Raw genomic sequence first — 24,926 nt, 5'->3', positions numbered from 1 at the left:
ATTTACCGTTTTGATTCATAGCACTCCTTCAAAGTTATCCTTCAAGAGTTTAAATATAAATCAATATCTTTAGGGAGAAATATATATATATTTAAAAATATATGGCAGTCACATAAAATGAGTGCCAAAAAGGGTCTAATTATTTTTAAAATGGTTGTCAATTTTTTAAAACACATTTTTCTTTTATCAACAAAGACAAAATACAGAAAAACTAAAACTGGTAGGAATACAGTATTTCAGGTTGCCAAGGAGCTAAAAGGAATATTGTTGCTGAAACATGATATAAGCAGCAGCTGGAGAGGTTCTGAGAAGTAAGGCTGTGGCTGTGCAGCTCTGACTTAATAAACTCTTATCATATTCCAAGGAAAAGGAGTATGTGCTATGAGAGACAATGTTTTAATATTAATTGGAATGCTATAAATTGTTAATAAAACTGAGGATTATATTAAATTTAGGTATTTGTTTCATGCTTAGTTTCAATATCCAGCAGTGCAGGATTAAATACTGTTGTTTGTGTATAGTGAAGTATCAGCTAAAAAGAATCAGTCTTTAATTGGTCCATAGGAGTTGTATGAACACCATAGCCCTGAGCACTCTCTCAAAATATGACTATTATGTTCCCATCTGTTTATCTTCATAGTTACAGCATGGTTTGTAACTAGATTATACTGAAATGCAGAACAGTAAATATTTTTATACTTTGCATAGCATTAAGTCTTGATAAAAAAAGTCATTTATACTCAACTTTGTCGACGCTGCTAACATTGGATGTTCCTGCTCTGACAATGATGAAAATGCAGCCATTTTCTCTTTTCCTTTAACATGCTTTTCTTTACTTTTAGAATTCAGGTGCAGTGGGTGGGGGTGTTGGGATGTAAGCTCAGTAAGCCATAATAATAATGCTGCCGTGGGAACTCAAGGACGAGCTGGTAACGTTTTGGCGGGCTGAGGAGAAAGCCCGAGCTTGAAGCTAATTGGGGAATGTGTTTTATGACAGTTTATTGGAGGTGAGAATTATACTTTGTTACTTTGTATCAGGAGGAAGGGAATTTAGTTTTTAGGTTCAACTATGTAGTGCCGATACTTTGTTTCCCGAATAAATGTTCTTTAAGGAAGAATTTTGCCTCAAAGTTCTTTTGATGGGTTTCATCTATCGGAACCATGACACACTTATTTAAAATAGAACTACTTTTTTAGTGTATATTTACCCTCCATATCAAATTATTTTACAATTTATGAAACTTCAAAAACCCTAAAAAGTTAATATGTTTGCAATGAAATTCTGAAATTTACATTCTATATACTTGCAATTTTTTAACATGTGCATCTCATTTTTATACATAGCTCTGGATATGATGCAGCAAACATGCCTTTATTAACAAAATATTATGACATCACTCAATTCAGGAAATGTTTATCTTAAAACCTTTAATAGAAGCTTCATATAATAAATAATTACAACAGAAAGAATGCTTTTAACCAATTACAAGAAAATGAAAACTAAATGACTTTCTTCTAGATAAGTCCATGGCTGACTTTATAAATCCAGTGCTTTCTATTCCTAAGCCTCTTATTTGATTATACAAAAGTCACTATGCTCTAAATGAGCAATTTTCTTTTCATTGTGGAATTCAGCTCTGTCGATGTGAGATTTGGGACTTCCTGTTTTTTGAAGCCATTCCTGAAGTTGTCGGACTTTGACAAGAGGGCCTTGGATTTGTCCCTGCACGGTGCCATAGTTGGTATTTTGGACCCAGCCAACTAGACCCAACTTTTTTCCTTGTGCCTAAAAATAACAATATACATGCACATTTTTAAAAAAAATCTCACATATACATATGATTAATCTGAATTATATCAAAACTTTTAGAATTCCTCTGTAGAGAATTATTATACATCCACTAAATTACTGTGTAATCCAAACTTCTGCTAGGCCATCGATAACCAAGACTAATTGGAAATATATTATGTGTTGTTAAAAAGAGCTAATATAAAAGACAATGGCATCTTACAATAATAAAGGCAAAAACAGCTTACATGTGTCTATTCTATTGACTTCAATAATATGACTTAATTCAAGTTAGGACTGCAGGTAGCCCTCGACTTATAGCCATGCATTTAGCAACGTTGCAACTTAGAATGGCATTGAAAAATGTGATTTATGACTAGTCCTTGCACTGATGACCACTGCAGTCATCAGTTTATGGTCATGTAAATAAAATTTGGGTGCTTGGCAACTGGCATGTACTTGATTGTTGCAGCATCTTGGGGTCATGTGATCACCATTTATTATTTTCCCTACCAGCTTCTGACAACCAAAGTCAATAGGGGAAACCAGAAACAGTTAACAAGCATATGATTCATTTAACTACTGCAATGATTCACTTAATAACATTGGTTAAAAAAGATTATAACATTGGGGTATGACCCATTTAACAACCACTTTACTTAATAACAGACATTCTGGTCCCAATTGCGGTCATAAATCAAGGAGTACTTATATTCAGCAGCCTAAGCAAAGCCTCCAAAGTCTTCACAATTATATATATATTATTATATTTATATGCCACCCATTTCACTGTCAAGCAACTCTGGGTGGCTTGCAACACAAAAATACAATATCAAATGGTAAGAACATTAAAAACATTCAGCATTAAAAGTTAAAACATGAAAAATCAACAAAGGGCTAGATAAAAATGGACCAATACATAAACCGGATGGAGGCGGAACCTTCTAATTTATTAACCACCTCCAGAGCGTTCACCAGTTTGGAAACAAGTGCAGAAGAGAAATGGGAGAAAAGTGACAAAAAATTACTGTATAATCTATTACCTCAGGGGAATTACAGACCGAGCCCACTCACCTGGGTATGTTTGCGGAAAAATACCCTTTGCACTTTCCCAAACACCTCATAGTCCACCGAAACGAGGCCTTGCCCCTCAGCCATGGTCGGGGGTGCCTGTCCTGAAAACAAAATAGCAGTCAAGCAGAACAAGAGAGGCAGGTGCCACCCCCGCAGGGAGACTGTCCCTCGAGCAACCTCCAAAGACTGCATTGTCGAAGCCCTTATAACTGAAGTTAACCTGACTCTCGCTTCCCTCCCCGGCGTCCTGCAGGGGAGGTTGGAGGGCAAGGCATCGCTCCGACAGGCCCCTCCCTTATTTCCACCCCGTTGGATATAGAAGACAGAAGCCTCCGAGACCTGCCGGGTCCGGTTTCGCCCGGCAACGCGAAGCTTTCTCTGCCAGCTTCGCACATGGCCAGGGGTAGGCAACCTCGGCTCTTTTATGACTCATGGACTTCAACTCCCAGAATTCCTGAGCCAGCTTGGCTGGCTCAGGAATTCTGGGAGTTGAAGTCCATGAGTCATAAAAGAGCCGAGGTTGCCTACCCCTGGCCATGGCTGCCCCTCTAGAATCGACCGGGCGCGAGCGGCGCAGCAACGGCCACTAACGACGAACACACCTCCCAAGACCGGCTTCAGTTCAGGATACAGAACCAAAGTGGAATTAATTAAACGATTAATAAGTCGAACAGCGCTGTGTTGTTGTTTTTTATGGCTAAACGGCGGACAGCTTGGGCTATAACTAATATAAGGAAGAGATGGTGCGATTCCTAAAGACTCTCACCCACCGGAAGCCGCTGTGGTGGAATCGGATGTAGCGGGCGCGCTGTTGTTGCTACGCAACGGTGCTAAACCGCCGCTCGAAGGTTTGGTGGCCCCGGTAAGAGGAAACAGGCAGGCGGGCGCGGCGCGGCGTGCCTAGCGGTTGCGTGTCTGGAGCCGGCGGGCGGGCTACTTTGGGTAGGTGCGTGAATTCCAAGTTGTAGCAGCGACAGTGTGTCCGTCGGTTCCCTCTTTCCAGAGTTTTGTCAAATTTAGAACCGGCAGTTCTGGTCCCATTACACCAGTGTAAAATCATTAATAGAGACGAGCGCTAGTTTAATGCTGTGTAAGCTGTAGCGGCCGCCTTAATAATAATAATAATAATAATAATAATAATAATAATAATAATAATAATAATAATAATAATAATAATAATAATAATAATAATAATAATAATAATAATTTTATTTATATACCGCCCTTTAGGGGGGGAAGCTTTCCCTTCACTCCTCTTTCCTATAGAAGTGAACCCTAATAGCAAAAGCATTCACGATCCTTGGCTTCTCCCAGGTAATATTAGAAAGCTAAGTGGAATCGCATTTGTTTAGGGGAGACAACCAGAAATCCCCGGGCTGTAAGCTAGAACAGAAAGTTTTTTAAAAAAAAAAACTTAGAAAAAAGGAATGGCAAACCATTTTAAATTGTGGCCAAGAAATATGGAAGAGCCAATGGACCGGGATTCAACTGGAAGAATATTTTACCTACAGAGACAGGCATTAGGAAGGAAAATGACCTAGACCTAGAGTTTTAGAGTTATGAAAAGGTCAGGTTCCTAGTGTAACCACACAAAGAAAGGTTATTTCTGCTCTATAGGCTAGTAAATAGTTTGATTGCCTTGACTTGTTTGTATTGGACATAAAAGTACAGTAAAGTAATGAATTTATAGAACAGTGGCAGTGAGCATGTACTGTGTGTGTGTGTTTATATATACACACACACACAGAGAGAGAGAGAGATTTCCATCAGCTTTAGGGTGTGTAAATTTTAATGAATTCTATATTTATTGTAGAAATAAGGAAATGCTGTGATGAAGGATGAAAAACAGACACAAATAAACAAATGTTTTTTGTTATGCGCTGTCCATTCCCTTTCTGCCTTTGCTGTTTTAAAGGAATTTCTCTGCTGTAAATACTGACTTTTTTATTTATAACTTTTCTAAATTGGGAAAATGGGAAACAAATATAAATCCTAAGGGAGTACATTTTGTAGCTTGAGAAAAACATAGTACAAGTGTTCCAAATATATCTTGAAAAGAACATCTTTTGCAAATATTGATCTTTGGACATATTTGTAATAGGAAAGGCCAGACCCTTATATATGTCAGATCCCACACGCTATTAGGATTTTGAAAACTTAATATCAACATGGATCAATTTAAATTACATCAATAAACATTCAGCAGCCAATGAAGAGTTTTTAGGATACATACTGTTATTCCTTGAATTTTGCATTGATTGCTAGTCTGGCTGCCTCCTTTTACACCAACTGCAATTTCTGGATAATTTTCAAGATTAGGACCATTTTATAGGTTACAGTATCCAAGATGGGATATACTGTAGTGAAGGTATGGACAGTTGTTGCTAACTCAATTAATTTAGAAATTGCAACTATCTGTGCAAATGTAATTCTCACAATCTTAAGTCCAATGGCAGCCAATTAAATAGCACACTCAGACTATGAACCTGTTATTTTATTTCAGGTAAAACAAACTAAACATCAGTTCACAAATCTGGTCCCAAGACCCATTCTTACCAGACAATCTAGGAGCATACCTTTGTTTAGCATGCACAGCTATTGAAATCTAGCACAATTAACCAGTCTTCACACATATGTTTAGCTTGATTCACTAAAGTAAAGTTTGTGTCAATCACTGCCAAATGAACTGAAATGCATTGTGTGAGTCTGTTATTGGTCTATAATTGCATAAACAATTTTTTTAACTAAGATCTTATATCTGCCATCTTTAGGCAAGAAATAATATCCCATCTTCAAGGAAGCGTTGCTCACTACCTAAAATATGGGACCAGTTGTGGTTGATTTAATAAACCAGGTAGGGCAAGGAACAAATAATCAGGTGTTAGGCCTAGCTCTGTACAATCTTTTACATTCTAGAGATCTACAAACTGAAAAGAATACACAGTTAGAGGAAAAAATGTCAGGATTATAACCTTATGATATACTCAGTACTCCAAGTTGAGATAGATCTGATTGTATGCAAAAATTATGTGAATTCTTCTTCCCTCTACTGCAAAATCTTGGTAAAGAAGGTGTTGCAGAGTACAAAATAGAAATGTTGACTTATTATTTAGAAATGCAATGAAGGCAGATGGAGATTATGCAGGGTGTGGTCAAAAATGTCATAATGCAACCATGATTAAATCAGTTCATTTTTAATAGGGATTTTACACATTCCACACTTAAGAAACAGATGGAGCTTCAATCACCCGATTGTGGCAACCATACTGAGTTGTTGTTTTTTTTATCCCTGGAGACAGGGAAGTGAGCAAATTTGTTTCTTCCAGTGTCCTACGGGTGACCTTTAAATGACCTCAGTGTAAGACACTTGTCTTCCAGTTTTCGTTTTTCCTATTCACTTCCTTTTTTCTCAGCTTCCTAGTAACCCTAAGGATTATTTGTGCCCTCAAGAATTGTGATCCTAACCACTAAAATTATTTCCATATTCTGTAGATTATTCAGTCTGTCAGCATTATAGCTGACAAAGTAGAAAATTCCTCCAAATACATTCTATGCAATCTAATAACTGTCCAGAATAAAATAGGTATGGAGTGGGCAGCTTTTATGATTTCCACATTCAGACTGTGAGATATATTAGATGCAATGCAGTACTGTTAAACTACGTTCTTTCATTTGCACACTTCTTTTTATTGATCATGGCTGAAATCCTACATTCATTTTGTTGAAGAACATTCATTTAGATTACTTGCAATCAGAGCACATTTTCTCAATCATAATAAAGGAATACTAGAATGAGAGCTGAAATTATAGCATGTATATAATTTGTTGCATTTCCTCAGATTTAGTGGAAATGCTGAATGGCTCAGTTGCAGCTGGCTGTGTGTTCACATATGGATCCAATAGCATCCAATTCCAGTCTTCCTGCCACAAGTCAGGAAAGATGTCATCCTGAAGTTCTTAAAGAACAGTCCCAATTAGAACATCTGAGGAATAATACCCAGCAGCAACTTGTGTGCTATAAAGATAAGAAATTGAAAGATCTTCATGTTCCCAAAGAACGGAGCTCTTCCTGTACTCAACCTGCAGAAAGTAGTCAATTGATCTTAGAGAAAGCAGGCTTTTATTCTGCTGGCCCCCATAACTGGTGTTTCAAGGGTCAGGCCAGCACTGTGCCTTCCCACTGGAGAATGAAGCGGAGAGAAGGCGTTGACAGAGCATATCCACTTAAACCGGTCTTTCACCCAAAATCTGGGAATGATCTCTTACCAAGTTCTTGGCAAGTTGGAAATGCAGCAGCTAGAGAGATTCCTTCCTGTGGGATTAGCTCAGAGAAAACAAAAGTGTCACATGGGGTGAAGGCTCAGCCTGTAGGGATGCCCTCTCTTTTTTCTGTACAACAATCTAATAGAGCAACTTCTCATTCACAAAGAGCAGAGTCAGGCTATATTCAAAAACTGGAGGCTGCTGGACGGAGTTTGGAGGAGGAGATCCAGCGAAAGGAGGCTCTCCTTAGGGAGAAACTAAGGAAAACAGAAGAAGAGCTCCGTAAAATCCAGTGGAAAAGGCAGCAGAATAAAGCAGAAGCAAAAAGAGAGCAAGGAGGATTACGGATGCCTGAGAAGAAAATGACAGCCATTTCTCAAGATTGTGATTCCAAATCTACCACACAATTACGTGATGATGATCAAAAAGTGCTTGTTCCAGAGACTATGATAGCTTCAATTGGGACTGCCCTGCTTCCACAGACACTTAATATGGAAAGGCTCAAAAAGCAACGATTGATAGCTAGCAACAATAAAATTCGAGATAACTTCTCCAATATTTCTTCCCCTCACAGCCTAGAACCAGCAACTATACACAACCAGTCTTGTTCTCTAACAGGAACCCCAGTAGCTAATGCAGAATCAGTGGCAGCAGAACCATCATATACAGAGATCCAAAATGATATAGAAGATTTGGGAGAATGCAGTTTTTGTGGACGGAGACTTTACTGTTCCAGATTGGAGAAACATATGAATATTTGCAGGAAGAATCATGGATCCAAGAGAAAAGTGTTTGATTCAAGCAAGGCTAGAGCAAAGGGCACTGAATTGGAAACATATCATCTCTTGAAGGGCTCAGATATTTCACAGGTAATGTGCATACATTTATTAAATGTATCATTCTGTGGTTTATATGGGGGTTATCAATGCATTTTCTAATTCTTATGTTTTCCAGCCTTAAGCTTTTTGAGCAGCATCTGGCTAGGATAGAGTTCAATCTTTTTCTTCTGAGCTTTCTTTAAAACAGACCTCTTCCTTAATACCACTTGATGGTCCATAATTAGTTTTTAATTTCCATCATTTAAATACAGTAATAAATATGATGACTACTGAAAATGGTGTTTGGAAGAGACCAAAAAATAAGGCAAATTCTCCATTAATGTCTATTTAAGATACTCGTACTTGGCCTAAAAATACAGAGCAAGTTTAACATTTTTTAACCTTTATTATTCATGAAAAAGGAGGCAATGAGACTTTGAAAATAAATGGTTAAAATTGTTACATTACAGAATCTGTAATGAATGATCAAAAGTCACTGTAACAAGACAGATTGACAGTTGGTTCTAGGGAAAAACTATAAAAAGGAAGAAACCATTTATATTTAGGATGAGGAAGGAACATAATGCAGTAGGATCAAAAGTTGTCTTCTTCACACTATCCAATTCATAACATTCTTGCTAGTGCAGTAAATTTCATTCACAATTAAGTTATGATATTGAATTATTTTAATGATGGCTTAGATTAAGAATGTTATATTATCAGCTTGAAATGACCTAAGGAGGAAGGGGAAATGATTTTTTAAAAATAATAAACTTCAGCCTTTACATACATTTTATAGTCCCAGTAATCTAATTTAAAAAATTCAAAATGTCTGGCATTAGAAATAACCTACTCTTATATATGACAATATAACTTTTATAAAGAACTTCTATAGAAGCCCTGGTGGCACAGTGGTTAAAATGCAGTACTGCAGGCAAACTCTGCCCAAAACCTAGAGTTCAAGGTTGACTCGGCTTTCCATCCTTTGGGGTAGGAAAAATAAGGATCCAGATTGTTGGGGGCAATATGTAAATAAGGCTTCTACATTGTAAACTACCCAGAGAGTGTTGTAAAGTGCTATGGGGCTGTATATAGGCCTAAATTGCTATGCTATTGCTATATAAGCCTAAATGCTATTGGTTATTGCTATAAAAAATAGTTACAGGAATGGTAACAGTATGAGCTAACAAAGTTGCATTAATTCTTTTTAATTATTTTTCCCACTTCCCTTTCTTGCTACAGAAAAAAACTTCCAGCCAAAATCTTCAGGCTTCCAAGGAAAGCAATGCTACATCTAAACAAAGCAATTGGAGACAGAAGCATGACTCTTTCATCAAGACTTTGCGCAGGGCTCGTGAAGTGCAGAGCATCATCTCCAAAGGCGGAAAGGCCTCAGATCTTCCCCCAGCACCAGCTATGGAAAATCCAGACTACAAACTATGTCCATATTGTACTCGTCAGTTTGCACCCAAGGTTGCTGAGAGACACATACCCAAGTGCAAGAACATTAAGAACAGACCACCACCACCACAGCAAAAAAAGCGTTGCTAGTAAATAGACAAGATGGTATCTGCAACTGGTGTAATCCTAGTTAGGTTTCTTGTAATTTTTCTCAGTTTAAGGCTACTGAGTGGCAGTTTTAGTGTAAAGCCAATGAGAAATCCACAAATTTTAAATTATTAACCCTGATACTACAGGTCAAGGTACCTAGATGGACAAAAAATGGTGTTGTCTTCATCTCAAAATTTTGTATTCTGTAAAAATGGTTCGCTGGGATTCCTTACATATTTTGCAGTGGAATTTTTGAAGAAAGGCTCTGCAAAAAGGCCTATTAAAAATTGGAAGAAAATATGACGTTCTTATAAATCATGGCTCTATACTTGTGACTCTTTGATGGCACCTGGGATCAGTTATTTCTTCTATGAGCTGCCCAAAATAAATGATTCCCTTTTCTGTGCTGAATATCATAAGAAAAAGCACCCATGTTCTAGAAAATTAATATTTTAAACATTAGAATGATAGCTGGCGGTAAGAGCTATTTCAATGTATTATGTATTACTATTTACATTGGCTGGGAAAAGCTTTACAGTCAATTTTGTTTCCTGTTTTGTAGTATTGCATAAAGTTAATTTTCCTTACTTCAAAGTAACCTACACAAATTGCTGTAAAAGAAAAAAGTGGAAGTTTTGATGGATTGTTCTCTGTAGCATAATTGTAGTACCTGATTTTCATCTCTCTGCAACTTTAAGATTAGTGAAAGGAAACTAAGATAGTTATTTGGAAGTGGGCATTTGTTTAGCTCTGCCTTTGCTAACAGATGAATTATTAAAATGTCTGGGAATAGGTCAGCAGGAACAATCAGCAAACAAATGGAATAAATATATTTATATGCAAACTAGCTGTCTTCAGGCAACAAGCATGGTCTGTATTAAAATATGTAGAACATAACTTGCTTACAAAGGCAAATGTAGTATTTGCTGAAAGTGGAAACATATGGATGAATGCTTTGTTTGGAAAGTACCGATTTTACATAATACAGTTAGCAGAGTATAGTATGTGATTCCCCAAAATTGAATTGCTAGTTTTATCTGACCTTCAAATTTTCAATGATCTGGTGCTAACTTAAAATTTTAAGAACAGTGGAAAGTTTCATTTTTCAATAATAGGTTTGAAATTCAGTATTTATCTGATGTGGAAAATAACTGTTGCCTATGCTGCTAATTTTGTTGGAAGCTAAAACATATGAAGAATGGTTGCAGGAATTGGAGCATGTCTAATTTGATGGGGGGGAGGAAGAATGAGGGGTGACATGATAGGAAGTTCCAGTATCTAAGGGACTGCCACAAAGAAGAGGAAGTCAACCAATTCTCCAAAGCATTTGAAGGCAGAATAAGAAGCAATGGATGGAAAGTAATCAAGGAGAGAACCACCTAGAACTAAGCAGAAATTTCCTGGCAGAACAATAACAGTAATCAGTGGAAAACTTGCCTCCAGAAATTATGGGTGCTCCAACACTACCTGAACTTGCAATTCTGGCTTGTGGCTCAAATTCAAATGGGATAATAAATTCAGTTTGTTGTTTTACAAATCTTAAATTATGTATACAAGCACAAGTGCTATATTAGTATATCATGGTAAATGCAAGTTGGTTGTATTAATGGAAGGACCAATGATTACTTTTTCATTATAGGTCAGTAGTGTTTATAGTTCTGTACAATGCAGCCATATCATTGTACTGTTGTCTTCGCATCTATTGGGTAGAAGGCAGTGGTTTGCTTTATTTTCCTTGAACCATGGCCTTGTCTTTTAGAAAGCTGTCCTATAGTAACAATATGGATAAGTCTAATGTGTACAGTAAGAAAAAGATTTTTGCTTGAAGACCTTTTTTGGATACAGTATACTCTTAAGATTAAGCTAAACCTCAAAATGTCTTTTAAAGTGATATACCATCCCTGATTGCAATATATGTTATATATTCTCACATTTTATTTTTATTAATCAAATTTACATACCCCCATTTCACTATCTAAGTGTCTCAAGGCAGTTTCCAAATAAAAAAAACATAACATAGACAAAGCTAAAAAAACAAAGTTAAGAAGCTAAAAAGAGAACCAGTTTGGTTTACTGGTTAAGACACCATGCTAGAAGCCCAGGTTGCATGCCACCATTGGATCCCCATGCTAATAGAGCTGGTTCTTAGGTCCTGGAAAACCAGAAGAGTGGGAGGCTAACCTCATCTTAGGGGGCAAAATGTTCCTTAGGGCAGGTGTGATGGCAAAGAAGGCTTTTTCCTTGACTCCACCCATTTTTTTTTAATCTCATGGGGTCTGCAGCATGCTTCTCACATCTGTTCAGTATCACTAGAGAGGCAATCTCTGCAAAGGTATTATTTTTTTATCAAATGGCAGAGTTTGGTGATACAAACATTAGAAGTGGTGCTTCATAATTCTAGGGTGTTGTATGAACTCAACCTATATTGAGAAATTTCTCCTCTTCTACATTATTTTTCATGTTATTTATTTTCTGAAGTTGCTGAAAATAGCTTATTTACTATCATGAAGTTATAAGAATGTACAAGAAGCTTTCCCAAATAAATTGTGTTCTGTCTTTTCCCTATGACATGCAGCTGCATTAACCTGTTCTGAAGTGATTAAATGTATTTTCCAGAAAGGTGTATTTCAGCAGTGCTTGAATAGTGCTGGTTCTTCTACTTTCTGATGGTTTTTATCTTCTAACCTTGTATACCCAGTACTCAGGAACCAAAAAGTGCTTTGTAATCCCCTTATCAATTATCTAATATACAGCTATTTTTCTTCAAGACACACCATTATATAAATGAAAGGTGGTCTCATCAGTATTCTTTGTTCAAGCCTAATTATATATGATCCCATCAGCACCAAATGAATAAATATGTTGTTATTGATGTGTCCTACTCATCATCTTGATCAGTGTCGTATAATTTATATTCTTGATATAAGCAGTCTTCAGTTAATGATGAGCGTTGGGACTGAAGTTTTCCATTACTAACTAAGCGATGTGGTTGTACAGCATGAGGTCTTGCAACATCTCTTAGTAATGGCAATCCCAGTACTCCCTGCTGCTATTTAAGCAAGGATCACAGGTTGTTAAGGAAGTCCCGTGTGGCTTGCCAGCAAGCTGGAGGTATGTGACTGCTGCTAAGTAGAAGATACACAGGTGGCTGCCATAGCACAGTAAGACTCCGAGTGGCTGCTTCTGAGCAGAGGATGTGCAGATGGTGAATGTGGCTGGGCTGGGGGTGTCTTGCTTGGGGTGTGGGTAATTGCATGGTGCCGTATGAGCGCAGCAGGGGCAGAGATAGCTGCTGCTGGAATGGGGAGAGTGCAAGTGACCTACCAGATGACTTATGACTTTCCCTACCAGCAATCCTATTGACTTTGCTTCTGGGAAGCCAGCGAAGTTCACGAATAGCAATCAAATCAACATAAGGGTGCTGGGATGGCTGGAACTTGAGAACCGATTATAAATACCACTTGGTTAGCCCTGACATAAATTCAAAGTTGTTGCTGCATGAGTGGTTGTTAAATGATGACAATCTGTAATCATAATGACAACTAAAGGACTAAAGGTATAAGCAACATCATATAGAGAGAAAAATGATAAGTTGTACCTTTGAATGATTAGTTTTAAGTGTTACAAGATTTTCATATCTTGCAGTAGAATTTCTAAAAAGTAAAGCGGCACCCATTGCTGAAAATATTCAAAAACAGCAGCAGCAGCAGCAGGAGGAAGATAAATGTTGCCTGTGAAAATATGGACCAAGTTTACCATGTCTGATCATGATAAATGTAGAACCAAGTAATCTCAAATGTGTGTTCCTTGAAACATCTTCGATTTCTATTAGAGCAAATGAGGACAGAAGCAATTGAGTGTCAAAATTTATTTAAACAGAAAACATCAAACCATTCCACTATTAGATTTTAGAAAAACAGATTACAACAAAATTTTCATATGCTGTATTTCACTATAATAGATCAACAGCAATGCTAGTAAGTAACCGTCATCTAAGAACTAGCATTGCTGAAAAAGAGAGAAGGGAAATGGACTTCTCAAAGGCACTTTGCCTTTTCCCTTCATCCTTTAGGTGGGACAAAATCTGCACTTTGGTTGCATAGCACGGCTGGGGCATATATCAGGATCTATTACAGGCACAACTTGCACGGTATTATGTTTAAAGGCACATGTATTGCTGAGTGATCACAACTCAGTACAGTGAATTAGTACTGCACTCAATTGTAGAGCTCTGAGAAATAAAAAGTGTTCTGTAAAATAGTGATTCTCATCTGCTCCATGATTTCTTACTGGATGTAGCCCCAACATAATTGTTCTTTATAAAAAAGACAACCTCTCTTGATGAAACAGTATTTTCACATGGGGTGAAAAAAACTTCAGTAATTTTTGGAGGGCAAGAAATCAACCAAATGGCACAGTGGTCTATTAAATATTTTAACAGACCAAATTTTGGTTTAACGCTCTTCCCCTTCTCCTTTTCTCAGTCTGATAAAATTATAGAATACATAGGAAATGTTGGAGATAAATGAGAAGTTGAGATTAAAATCAAGGGTCTACCAAATAAAATAATGGACACAAGCTTACAAAAGACGTTTTTCTAAAAGTTATATAAAGCTGTAATAAAACCCCATACTACTGTAAAAAGAAATGCAGAAATATTTCTTAGAATAGGAGTAAGATACTGAAGTAATCTAATTAACAAAAATATCAATTTCATTTTTAAATGTGAAAAATAAAGCAACATACCTTCAAAAAAAATTCATGCATAGTAATACTAGAGAAGAAGTTCTGAAGTGATGTATAATTGATTGTGGCAATTATATTTGATGTACATACTTTGTTAAAAGTAATATTTAAGTCCAGTTTCATTAAGTATTGAAAGGAAGCAAAAATACTGATTTAGGGCAAAAAGAAGCTCTTACTGGAATTCAGGCCAATAACTGAATAATATGAGTCAAATCATAAATGTGTCTGATTTCAAATTCCAATCACTGTCTGACATCAAAAGCAGTGCTTGTGAGTTCTAAAGATAGAGATTTGGAGTAGTTGAAAGAGTTATTTTGCATTTGAACAATGCCTAACAGCAATGAAAACAAAAGGGTGCTTGATGTCCTTCTCCAACATCCCTGAAACTATAAGTTATCTGCAGACTGATATCTATATGTGACTAGAAATGAATCTAAATAGAAACTTGTTTTTTTTCTGTTTGGGATGCTTTCATCCACTTTTTAAAAAAATATTTCTCCTTCAAACTTCATTCTTAGAGGTGAAGATGCTTCCCCTTTCACCTTATCAGCTAAAAAGTAACTCAGAGCATTCAATTTTACCGTGAATGTACGTGTTGCTGGTTTTCTCTTTTCAATACATTTTCATCTTTGAATTGCTTGAAGATGAAGTGAATACTGTTGCAGATGCAATGCTGTTCTTTGAAAGTTAGGAAATAAATGGAAGTGCTGCTGCTGGAACCATTCCTGGGATGGTGCTACTGACTCAACAATACACTGAGAGAACTCACCATTGTCATACCTGCACAAACTCTGGTTTGAATTTAAGTGTTTACACACACTCTAAATTCCCTCCTAGTTTCATAGCTTAAGGCAGTGCTTCCTCTCTTGCATACATGGAGGCTATGGAGATTCTTGACTTCAATGTTCACAAAAGACCTGAATCTAGAAAAGCTGTTCTCTGCATGTAGTTAATGTGTGAAATTGAATAGCTTCCAGGATATACCGTAGTCTACAGGCTAAAGCGGCATGAGTCAGTTCCAAGGAGACACCAGGACTCAGAATCCAAGTCAGGCTTTGGATCTGATTCCATCTCTTCTTTGGATGTTTGTGTAGCTTTGGAATGAGATTCCAGCTGTTTAGAATAAAAAGAAAAATATTCACAACTGAAACTGCAAGCAGTAATACATTAAATGTGTTCAATCGAATATTTTGTTTAACTACAATTGCTTTCTAATCACTGTTACTCCACATATTTATTTATTTATTTATTTATTTGATTTATATACCACCCTTCTCCCGAAGGACTCAGGGCGGTGTACAGGGCAACAAAAATAAGAATACAGGATACCAAATTTAAAGTTAAATGATTGTGCCCAATGTAGTAGGTTAGTTAAAATAATGTTAAAACCCAAACCCATCAGGCCAGGCCGGCTTGTTCGAATAGATAAGTTTTTAGATCGCGCCGGAAGGAGTGAAGGTCGGGGGCCATCCGGAGTTCAGCCGGTAAGCGGTTCCAAAGGATTGGTGCACCCACCGAGAATGCTCTCCCCCTGGGGGTCACCAGCCGACATTCTCTGACCGGTGGTACCCTGAGGAGGCCCTCTCTGTGGGAACGTACAGGACGGAGGGAGTATGACGCCGGCAGTAGGTGCTCCCGTAGGTAATCCGGACCCATGCCATGTAGGGCTTTGTATGTCATCACCAGCACCTTGAATTTCACCCGGAAGGCAACTGGAAGCCAATGCAGCTCACGGAGCAGAGGTGTAATATGGGAGTATTGCGAGACCCCCAAAAGAACTCGCGCAGCTGCACTCTGTACCAGCTGAAGCTTCTGAGTGGATCTCAAGGGCAGCCCCATGTAAAGAGCATTGCAGTAGTCTAGACGAGAGGTCACAAGGGCATGAGTGACTGTACGCAAGGCATCCAGGTCCAGATAGGGTCGCAACTGGCGCACCAGACGAACCTGGGCGAAGGCCCCTCTAGTCACAGCTCCTATATGATCATCTAAGGAGAGCTGTGAATCTAAAAGGACACCCAAATTGCGAGCCTTATCTACGGGGGGGTAATAACTCACCCCCAATAGTAAGAGATGGAATAATCTGAACTTCCTGAGATGCCGGTATGTACAGCCATTCAGTCTTGTCCGGGTTGAGTTGAAGCCTGTTCATGAAAGGATTAAAAGCTGTTTGCTCAGATTGTCAAAGAAATATTGTTAAAATATATTCTGCATCCATAAAGCTACTCAGCTGGAACTTAATTAACTAGTTTCTCTTTTAACATTGGCAATAGTATTTATTCTATTGTCTAAGGGTCTGAATAGGAACAAAAAGTGAGAAAAAAAGCCAGTGTGTTTTCTTAAATTATCATCCTATCAGCATCCTGGTTGTTTCAGCAGGGAAATATAAATGAACGTGATATAAAGCAAGTTCCACTTGCTTTTAATTAGGCTGAATAAGCACCCAAGACTTGTTTAAAAGAACCTGGGTCATTTGGGGAAGGGCTGGTTCAGAGGATTACTTGCAAAGTCTTTGTAACGAATATGCCAAGCATCTATCAGATAAAATCACTCAGATTTGCTCCAAGTTGAACTCCAACTTTGAACTAGGTCCTATGAAGGTGAATGAAGCTTAATCTGCGGATATCTGGGTGGAATTTGATCCTGTTAGTCCTGATGAATTAAGGTTGTAAGGCAGGGTTCTAGCTTAGCTACCTGTATATTCAAATCCATGTCCCTACTGACCGGCTAAGGCTTCCCAGGAGGTGGTTTCACTATCCCTTAAAGAAGCCATCCTAAAGACAACAGTGGCAAGTAATTTTTGTACTACCACAAACAGAATCAGTGTGCAATTTGGAGGTCCTTCTGGATTTCCAAATCTTGTTTTAGAAACGTGGCAACCATGGCCAAGAGCAGTTTTGTACAACTTGTGTATTGTGCGCCAATCTGTTCCTAGTCACGCATACTTTAAACACCTCCTGAATGGGGTAGTGCAATGTCCTTTACATGGGGCTGCCCTTGAAGTGCATCCAGAAGCTGCAGTTAATTAGGGTGACTGAGGCCCCATCAAATTTGCTTGGCAGTGTAGGTATTGTTAACGCTAGAATATAATCTGTTAGCTTTTCCCAGTGAAAAATTTACCTGGTGTGTTCCTTGCCTCCTAGAGAGAACTTGCAGCTGGGCATTAAGACGGGCAGTTTCTTGCTGTAATTTTTCTTGATCTGCCAAGCACTTTGATATTAAGCCACTCAGATGTTCCACTTCAGCCTGCAGAAAACTGCATTTACATGCAGATGATTCCACAGGCAATTTCCCTCTATCACAGGATTCTGCTGAATCCAAGACTAGCTGCTGTTAAAAGAAAATCAAAGAGATTCATGAATAAGTGTTATAGAAAACTGAAAATCAATACTTTTCCAAATCACTATAGGTAATGATAGCTGGAATAAGAAATTAGAACTACTAAAAGCCTAACAGATCAAAATAGTACATAATAGGAACTGAATTCTAGAATAATTAGCTAATTAGCAAATCTCTGCCAATGTTCTAGTTATAAACCTGAGAACAAGGAAGATTTCATTATTTTTGAAAACCTTTCTGCTTCTTTAATATGCTGTTTTCATATTCTTGTGTCTTCCCAGTTTTACTTATTTATAAAATTTATAGGTCCCCTATTTTACCTCAAGGTAACTCTGGGTGGCTTACAATCATAAAAGATAAAATCAGATTTTTGTGAAACTATGACAAGATAAGAGTAGAATGAAATGTTCTTTACTAGCAATGACCTCACACATTTCTTAAAAATCTCTATTTATAGTTTTGCTGGGAATGGTTTCTGTCATCCAACCTTAAACGCTTACACACTTCATACATTGAATTATATTTCTTTCTCAGTTATGTAGATACTTTTAGCCTAATAATTTCATGTATCTTATTTCATCTCTTAGATCAGCGGCTCCCAAACTTTTCTATACCACGCACCCCTAGAACGCTTCTGATATATTTTCGCACCCCTTACAAAACTTTGAAATGGCAGCAATGAATTATGCATATACACCATAATTTTGAAAACCTAAGTTTTTGCACCCCCTGGAATATCATCTCACACCCCCAGGAGGTGCGAGCACCCCCAGTTGGGAACCCCTGTTTTAGATTAACATTTTTTAAACCGTTCGTTTTGCACCTTATTCCTTCCTCCAACCCAGATCCCAAACTATAGAAACTATTTCCGTATATTTATAGAAGTTTACATTACCCAAGACTCTGATTTGGATTTGTTAACATCAACTGGTGTGGGTGAAGGCATATGGAGTCCTTTTAGTTCATTGTAGGGAAAAGTTTCTTTGTCAGATCTGGAAGAGGCTAAGCTTTCAAGAGAAGGAGTTTGGGGCATTGGGATGAACTCTGCATTCTCCAGCTCCTATGCGCAAGCAAATAAGAATATAAAGATATCTAACATGCTTATGTTGGATGTTACAAAAGAAATAAGAATGAGACTGATTAATTATTTAAAAAGTAAATGCTTTCTTTTAACTCTAATATGTTGAGGATAGTGCATTGTAATTGCTGATGATGCATTAGATATTTTAGCACACTAATTAAGAATATATTCTTTGAGATATATTCTGAATGAAATGGAATTCAATATCCCATTTCTTTTAAAAGTAACACTGCCTACAATGAATAATTGTTTTAACTGTTGAAGATTAACTGCTCTTCAGGATCATAAATTCATCTAATCTACATAAAGAAGTACTGTATACAATAGTATTAACTTGTTTCAGCTTTTTCTCAAAAGCTAGATGGAGAAATTTTTTAAAAAATGCTTGCATCTCCTTCCATATTAGTTTTTTAAGGGAAATTCTAAAGTACAAAATTACAAGAAAATATCAAACATAGTAGTAAAATGATTTTATTCTGATAATTTAGTACAAGCACAAATTTGGATTTGTTGCTTTCCACAAAGTGAAGATGTCCATTCTGACTCTTATTTCATTGAAAAAGTATGAAAAATCTGCTCTCAACAATGGAAATTTACTGCTGAATTTTTCCTTATGGTTTTTATAAAAATGCCAATTGAGACTATTCGTGTTTTAGGACAAGCCATTAATTCCAAGACTACCAATAGAAAAAGTTTTCCTTTTCCTTTTTTCTAACCATAGCAACAGTGAGTTACCTTGCGCAGCCAACTAGGACAGGAGCTGCTAGCAGCATTGCTATCTACTACTTCTGTTGTGCTGATCGGATCTCCCATTCCGCAATCTGCTTCCATCGTTCTCCGGAAGCCTCTGCTATTATCCGGGCTCTCAGAATCCTGCTCAGTTTCTTCTTCCTCATTTGGTTCAGCTGTAGAACCCTGGGCCACTAAGAGAAAAGAGTAGGGAATCTTAAATATTTGCTCATTTCAAGAAAATCTAACATTCTTGAAAATGCACATATTGTCAGAATGGAGTTGATGTAAGAGGACAAAAGTATCCTTATGACAGAATGCAGAAGAAAAAACCATTGCTAATTAAAAAAAACACCAGACAGTCCTCATTTAATGACCATTTGTTTAGCAGCTGTTCAAAGTTACGAAGGGACTGAACAAAGGGACTTATAACTGATCCTCAAAATTCCAGCTGTTGTGGTACACATGATGTTTTACTTAACAGCCACATCATTTAGCAACAGGGTTGCCAGTCCCCATTAGAATTGTTAAGTGAGGACTACCTATCATGTATAGAACTGAGGGCACGGAGACAAAAGAATCAAATTTTGGGGGTTTTACAAGGATTTAGTTCAGTGAGGAACTGCCACCATGATGATACCGTGATGTTATCTCACAGTCAACATAAAGACAAAATTTATTTTGCCATAACATTTCAATTTTGTTATATCTGTTTTTCAATTACCACAGCATTGTAGTCATACATTTCTTATATTCTACCAAAATCCTAATACTCTTGTATGTTAATGTTACACTAGCTGCTTTTCCTCTTTTTTGTTTAAAATTATCTTTTCTTTCAATACGAAATTTGGCTGATTTATAAGGACAAGAAACAAAACCACCGACAGATAAAACAGAAGTTCTGTGAATTCATTGAAAGTTGTTGAGATGCGTAGAAAAATTGTAGGAAGATGGGAAAAACAAATCCAGAAGATGATCCTGATTGGAACAATACTGATAATTTATTAAAACGTGTGTATGGCTAAAGTTCTCTCACAAGAACAAAATATTAGAAACTATTAAAACTCTGAGAAAAAACCTTTCTCTCTCTCTCTCTCTCTCTCTGGAACAGAGGAATGGAACACAAGACAATTTCTCTATTTCATTCAACAAGCATAGTGATAATAGAGGAGGCTGGAGAATATTTATCCTAGTATCCCTTTATTTCACATTTGAACAAAATACTTGCTTAGAAATAATGGGATAACAGTGGGACAAAGCACAACCAGCCCAGAAACCTTCTTCCCTCTAAAGTACAGTTAAATCACTCTTTTATTGCTACCGTATTTTGCTTAGCTTCCTGACTGCCATCATCCACTTCAAGAAACAGCTGAATTGAGAAGAGAGACTGAACTCCCTTGCAATGTTATAATGGAAAATGACACTGCACTTTCTTAGTAAGAGGTGGCAGGTCTAAACTTGCATATAGAAAATCACCCAACTTTAAGTTGGGTGATACTAATAAGCCACCAGAAACAGGGAGATGATACTAACATGGGGCCCAAACCCTGAAACAAACATAGGTTTCTAAGTTGTAGCATTACACAACCTGGGCAACTTCATGCCCCAAGATTATAGGCACCTTCAAATGCTTTTTCTCTAATACAGGGGTAGGCAACGTTGGCTCTTTTATGACTGGTGGACTTCAACTCCCAGAATTCCTGAGCCAGCCATGCTGGCTCAGGAATTCTGGGAGTTGAAGTCCACCAGTCATAAAAGAGCCAACGTTGCCTACCCCTGCTCTAATAGGATGTATGCTATCAGCTGCTAGAAATACTATGCTGAATTCTGTATAAGACAAACAGGCCCAGGTTTTGTGCAAAAGGATTAATGGATCACATATGTTATCAATATCAGAAAAAAAAATAATAGCAGAGCATTTTAATCTCCCAGGGCATTCTATTATAGATTCCATAGAAACAAATATCACAAATGAACAAATGTCTAATGAATTCACATACATTAAAAGGTTTCAGGCTCTCTCAGAAGTTCTTAATAAATACAATAGTTGTTTAACGTGTTATAATTGTTAATCACTCATATTTAATTTGTATAATCAATCTGTCTTTCCCTCCTTCTCCCATCCCAATTTTAAATCCTGTCAGTTTGGTTACCTTATGAATCTGAAGTGCGTAAAAGCTACCAAATTCCTGATTTTGAAGATCCTTGCAAATGACTGTAAATCCCCAATTCTTCATCTATTCTTTATCTATCACCTTCTGCTTTATGTTCCCCTTACATCATCAAAATGTCTTCTTAAATGTACAACACACACACGCACACACACACATATATATATGTCTTCTCCTAAATTCCAGCCTAATTTGGTGGGGGGAAAATTCACAAAAAGAGCAGAGATTCCAAAGAATTCATATCTGCCAGAATGTTCTGAAAGAGACTATAAATATTTAAAATTTATTCCAAGCAACTGAAATGTTTAAGCAAGGTACATTGGTTAGGGAAAGTATAACTTCATTCTAGCAGTTTTAAATGAAATCTAGAAGATTGAAAAGACCTATAATATTGTAGTAGCTAGTTACTCAAAATGTCTTCTAAGAACTATGGGCCTGCTATCCGATTCTGGTCCTCTTCCACCCAGACAAATTGGACTTTCTTAAATTCACCTTAGTGTGATCATAGTTTTAGCATCATTTTATATTATTATACCAGGCAAGTCAACAAAGAAGGGTCATACAACTGCATTACTTTATTTATTCTCCAATGAATGAAATGAAGGCAAAGAACAAAGTGCTGAAGTGATTAATCAGAATAAATTCTGTCTTCATAGTAAAGCCTTTATAATCTGTCTAGCAGTTATATCTTCACTCATTACAAACTACATAGTGATCATTGTGACTTGCATTGAGAACAGTGACTTTTAAAGCAGCGACTTATTCAAGTGTTTATGCCAAAGATTGAACTTGATACATTTTTATGAAGAGGATGTGCTATTCTTCTGAATTATTCTTGTAATATTTTCTACTCCAACAGAGTATTACTAACAGCCTGATTACTTACCAGTCCCAATGGACAGGCCACTGCTGCTGGAACGAAGGATGGTTTTAGAATTTATAACTTTTTCTGGAGGGAAAAAAAGAACATTTTCTCAGCTCAAGATTTAAAGAATATGGGAAACTTATATATAGATATGACCCATTCTTACATGTGAATCCAAGTGATATGTTGTTTCTTATAGTTAGAGAAGAAGATGAATGATCTACCTTCAAATCCCAGCATTTTTATACTTACCAACAATTATTATGGTATGCCATCCACGGCAAGATAAATCTGGGACATAATGCAAGGAGCCAAAAATGGGTCGAGGCCACGATGTACAAATATCAGAACTGTGAGCTCTCTCTGTTGGTGTCATTGCTAAACGGCCATTCCCTCCATTACCCCATGCAAATATATGGTTATCTGGAAAATAAAAAAGTTCCATCATCTTAAAGTCAAGAATCCCACTCTAGGTTTGAAGGATTCCCAAATGATTATATTTATTTCTATTTAAAAATATAATAATGACCAAAAAAACCACTGTGAATCCTATAGAAATATGGTGTTTTGTGAGGCTTAATTATATATTAATAGCAAAAAAGTATTTCTTGACTTGTAATATATTGCATATATCTTGTGCCTTCCAGTCAGTTTGGATTTTTTTTATTATAATCTCTAAGCAAACCATTTCTGATTCTTTACAGATTCAGTTTAAAGAAATTCACATCAACCTACTAATGCGTATACTTACCATCAGTAGCAGCTATGGTGAACTCATCACCGCAGGAAACTCCGATGACCTGTTTTCCCCCAAGGGGCCCTCCTAGTAAATTAATGCCCAGGTGCTTCTTATAATCCCCAACACCTAACTGTCCACACTTATTGGAACCAAAAGTAAGCAGACGACCCCGCTCTGAAACAAAAACAATTAAGTCATTAGGAACTAATAAATCAGAAAGCTGAGAAACACTGTCAAATAATATGTTGTGAGCTGTAATGCAAGACATCATTTAGAACACTTGATCATTATTTGTTCTAAGGTTATAGATCACCTTTCCATGGTAGTATGACAACAGCTTCATTCATCTTAAGCGTATCTAATAATAACAGGCATCATTTCATCATATCTTTACCAACATACATGTCTGTAGTCCATTGACAGTGTAGGTATATTAAGTCACAAGACTCCAAGGTCAGTAGAAGAAAATCTTACTAGAGAGAATCCTGAGGTATTCTACCATTTCCTTAGCTCTTCGTTATAAGGTTATATACAATTTCAGATTGTCTCTTTCTTTTCCTGATCAGGCAGAAATCTTTCGGATAAGAACAGAGGTGCAATCACTTCCATTTTTCTTGTCAAAGAATTCCTATATGGCACATGTGCATGCACACACACACAAACACATATTTATTTCAGGAGTATTATTGTAATAATAATTAGCCTGCAGATTGATGTTTTGCTTTTCCATTTATTCATGTAAGTGGTGTAATGGTGTATTTAATGTAAATTAATTTTAGTGCTGTCTTCCGGAGATTCAACAGAACAGTTCCGTCCTAGTTCTCTGGAGGCTGGGTTCATCTGATTCACCATCAGCTGCTGGAGGGCAATCAGCCACAGTCAAGCTGGCAGAAAGTTGTAAGTTGTTCCTGCTCCCACTGCTTTGTTGCCCTTAGTCATTCTGATTATTTGTATAGGTAAGGAAATATCTCTGAAACTATTACCCAATGGGTCATGGGTTGTCTCATTTAATTCCCCACTGCTAGGAATTTTAGAGTTAACCTTCAGGATTTTATTTTTAACCCAATAAACTAATTTTCCCTGCTGACTGCAATGGTGTGAAATAGCTTATGGAGCTAATTTAACAGATTTAATATGTATTAGTTAAAATGTGCAATAATTGTAATTTTGTCTTTCAGATAGAGGTTGATAGTTAAAAAGGCAAATAAATATACAGTAGGTAAGCTTGGTTAAAAGAGAACTGCAGAAAAACGTAACAGCTATCTTAAGTATCTAAAAAGCATTTCTGTAGAAGATAGGAGTGAACTGTTCATGTTAATTCAGAAAAGAAAACAGGAAAAAAGAGTTTAAATTACAAAGAATTAAATTTTAATTAGGCATCTGGAAAATGTTGCTACAGGATGTTTAATAGAGCAGATTGCCTTGGAAAGTAATGGATTCTCCTTTGGTGGAAGTATTTAAAGAGAAATTAGATGGCCATCTTTCAGAGATACTAGAGCAGACATGTCAAACTTGCAATGTCATGTGATGTTGCGCAATGTATCGGGACAGTTTTGCCATTGCTGGCAATGGGGTTGGGCAAGGCTTCCACATGACGTGGCTGGCCCGCGGACCAGCAGTTTGACACCCCTGTACTAGAGGCTTCCTGAATTGAGCAGAGGATTGGACTACATGATCTCTAAGGTCCTTTCTAATCTTTAAGTGCTATCACTCTATAACTCCTAGTGACTGCATCAGTGCAGCTACCTGTCAATGCTACTGGGG

The 24,926-nt window shown here is 37.1% G+C and overlaps 3 protein-coding genes across 13 annotated transcripts in view; 1 reads left to right on the top strand and 2 right to left on the bottom strand.

The window, feature by feature from the left end:
* Nucleotides 1–1,408: 1,408 nt before the first annotated feature.
* On the bottom strand, nucleotides 1,409–13,114 carry ACYP1 (acylphosphatase 1). Of its 4 annotated transcripts, XM_081315118.1 has the most exons (4): nucleotides 13,094–13,114; nucleotides 3,634–3,971; nucleotides 2,864–2,964; nucleotides 1,409–1,786 (listed from the first exon to the last, which is right to left on the bottom strand). In XM_081315118.1, the coding sequence occupies exons 3-4, from the start codon at nucleotides 2,945–2,947 to the stop codon at nucleotides 1,571–1,573; spliced, it is 300 nt and encodes a 99-aa protein (XP_081171244.1). In that variant the 5' UTR covers nucleotides 2,948–2,964; nucleotides 3,634–3,971; nucleotides 13,094–13,114; the 3' UTR covers nucleotides 1,409–1,570. The 4 variants fall into 4 exon arrangements, with proteins under 4 accessions (XP_081171244.1, XP_081171245.1, XP_081171242.1 ...); XM_081315119.1 differs by lacking the exons at nucleotides 3,634–3,971; nucleotides 13,094–13,114 and adding an exon at nucleotides 3,466–3,610; XM_081315116.1 differs by lacking the exons at nucleotides 3,634–3,971; nucleotides 13,094–13,114 and adding an exon at nucleotides 3,084–3,100.
* On the top strand, nucleotides 6,085–9,495 carry ZC2HC1C (zinc finger C2HC-type containing 1C; the record flags this gene model as incomplete). Its single annotated transcript, XM_081315114.1, has 2 exons — nucleotides 6,085–7,995; nucleotides 9,187–9,495. Exons 1-2 carry the CDS (start codon nucleotides 6,721–6,723, stop codon nucleotides 9,493–9,495), a joined length of 1,584 nt encoding a protein of 527 aa, XP_081171240.1. The 5' UTR covers nucleotides 6,085–6,720.
* The window catches only part of NEK9 (NIMA related kinase 9), a 43,533-nt gene continuing 25,944 nt past the window's right edge, over nucleotides 7,338–24,926 (bottom strand). Inside the window, exons 16-24 of one of the 8 annotated variants that reach the window (XR_014024773.1) lie at nucleotides 23,175–23,336; nucleotides 22,676–22,846; nucleotides 22,445–22,507; nucleotides 19,394–19,581; nucleotides 18,473–18,637; nucleotides 17,359–17,568; nucleotides 14,242–15,354; nucleotides 13,094–13,226; nucleotides 7,338–7,383 (exon numbers count right to left, since the gene is read on the bottom strand). Coding sequence is in view for 3 of the 8 variants with exons in the window: in XM_081315112.1 (XP_081171238.1) it covers nucleotides 15,232–15,354; nucleotides 17,359–17,568; nucleotides 18,473–18,637; nucleotides 19,394–19,581; nucleotides 22,445–22,507; nucleotides 22,676–22,846; nucleotides 23,175–23,336 (1,082 nt within the window). In the remaining 5 variants the exon portion in view is untranslated. Of the gene's footprint in view, nucleotides 7,384–8,301; nucleotides 8,679–11,155; nucleotides 11,195–13,093; nucleotides 13,321–13,348; nucleotides 15,355–17,358; nucleotides 17,569–18,472; nucleotides 18,638–19,393; nucleotides 19,582–22,444; nucleotides 22,508–22,675; nucleotides 22,847–23,174; nucleotides 23,337–24,926 lie in introns of those variants that run through there. The other 7 variants (XR_014024774.1, XR_014024775.1, XR_014024776.1 and 4 more) reach the window with 7 other exon arrangements.

This window comes from Vipera berus (genome assembly GCF_964194415.1).
Source record: "Vipera berus genome assembly, chromosome: 1".
NCBI lineage: Eukaryota > Metazoa > Chordata > Lepidosauria > Squamata > Viperidae > Vipera > Vipera berus.
Note: the sequence above shows the minus strand (reverse complement) of the source record. Positions and strands in the feature narration are given on the sequence as shown.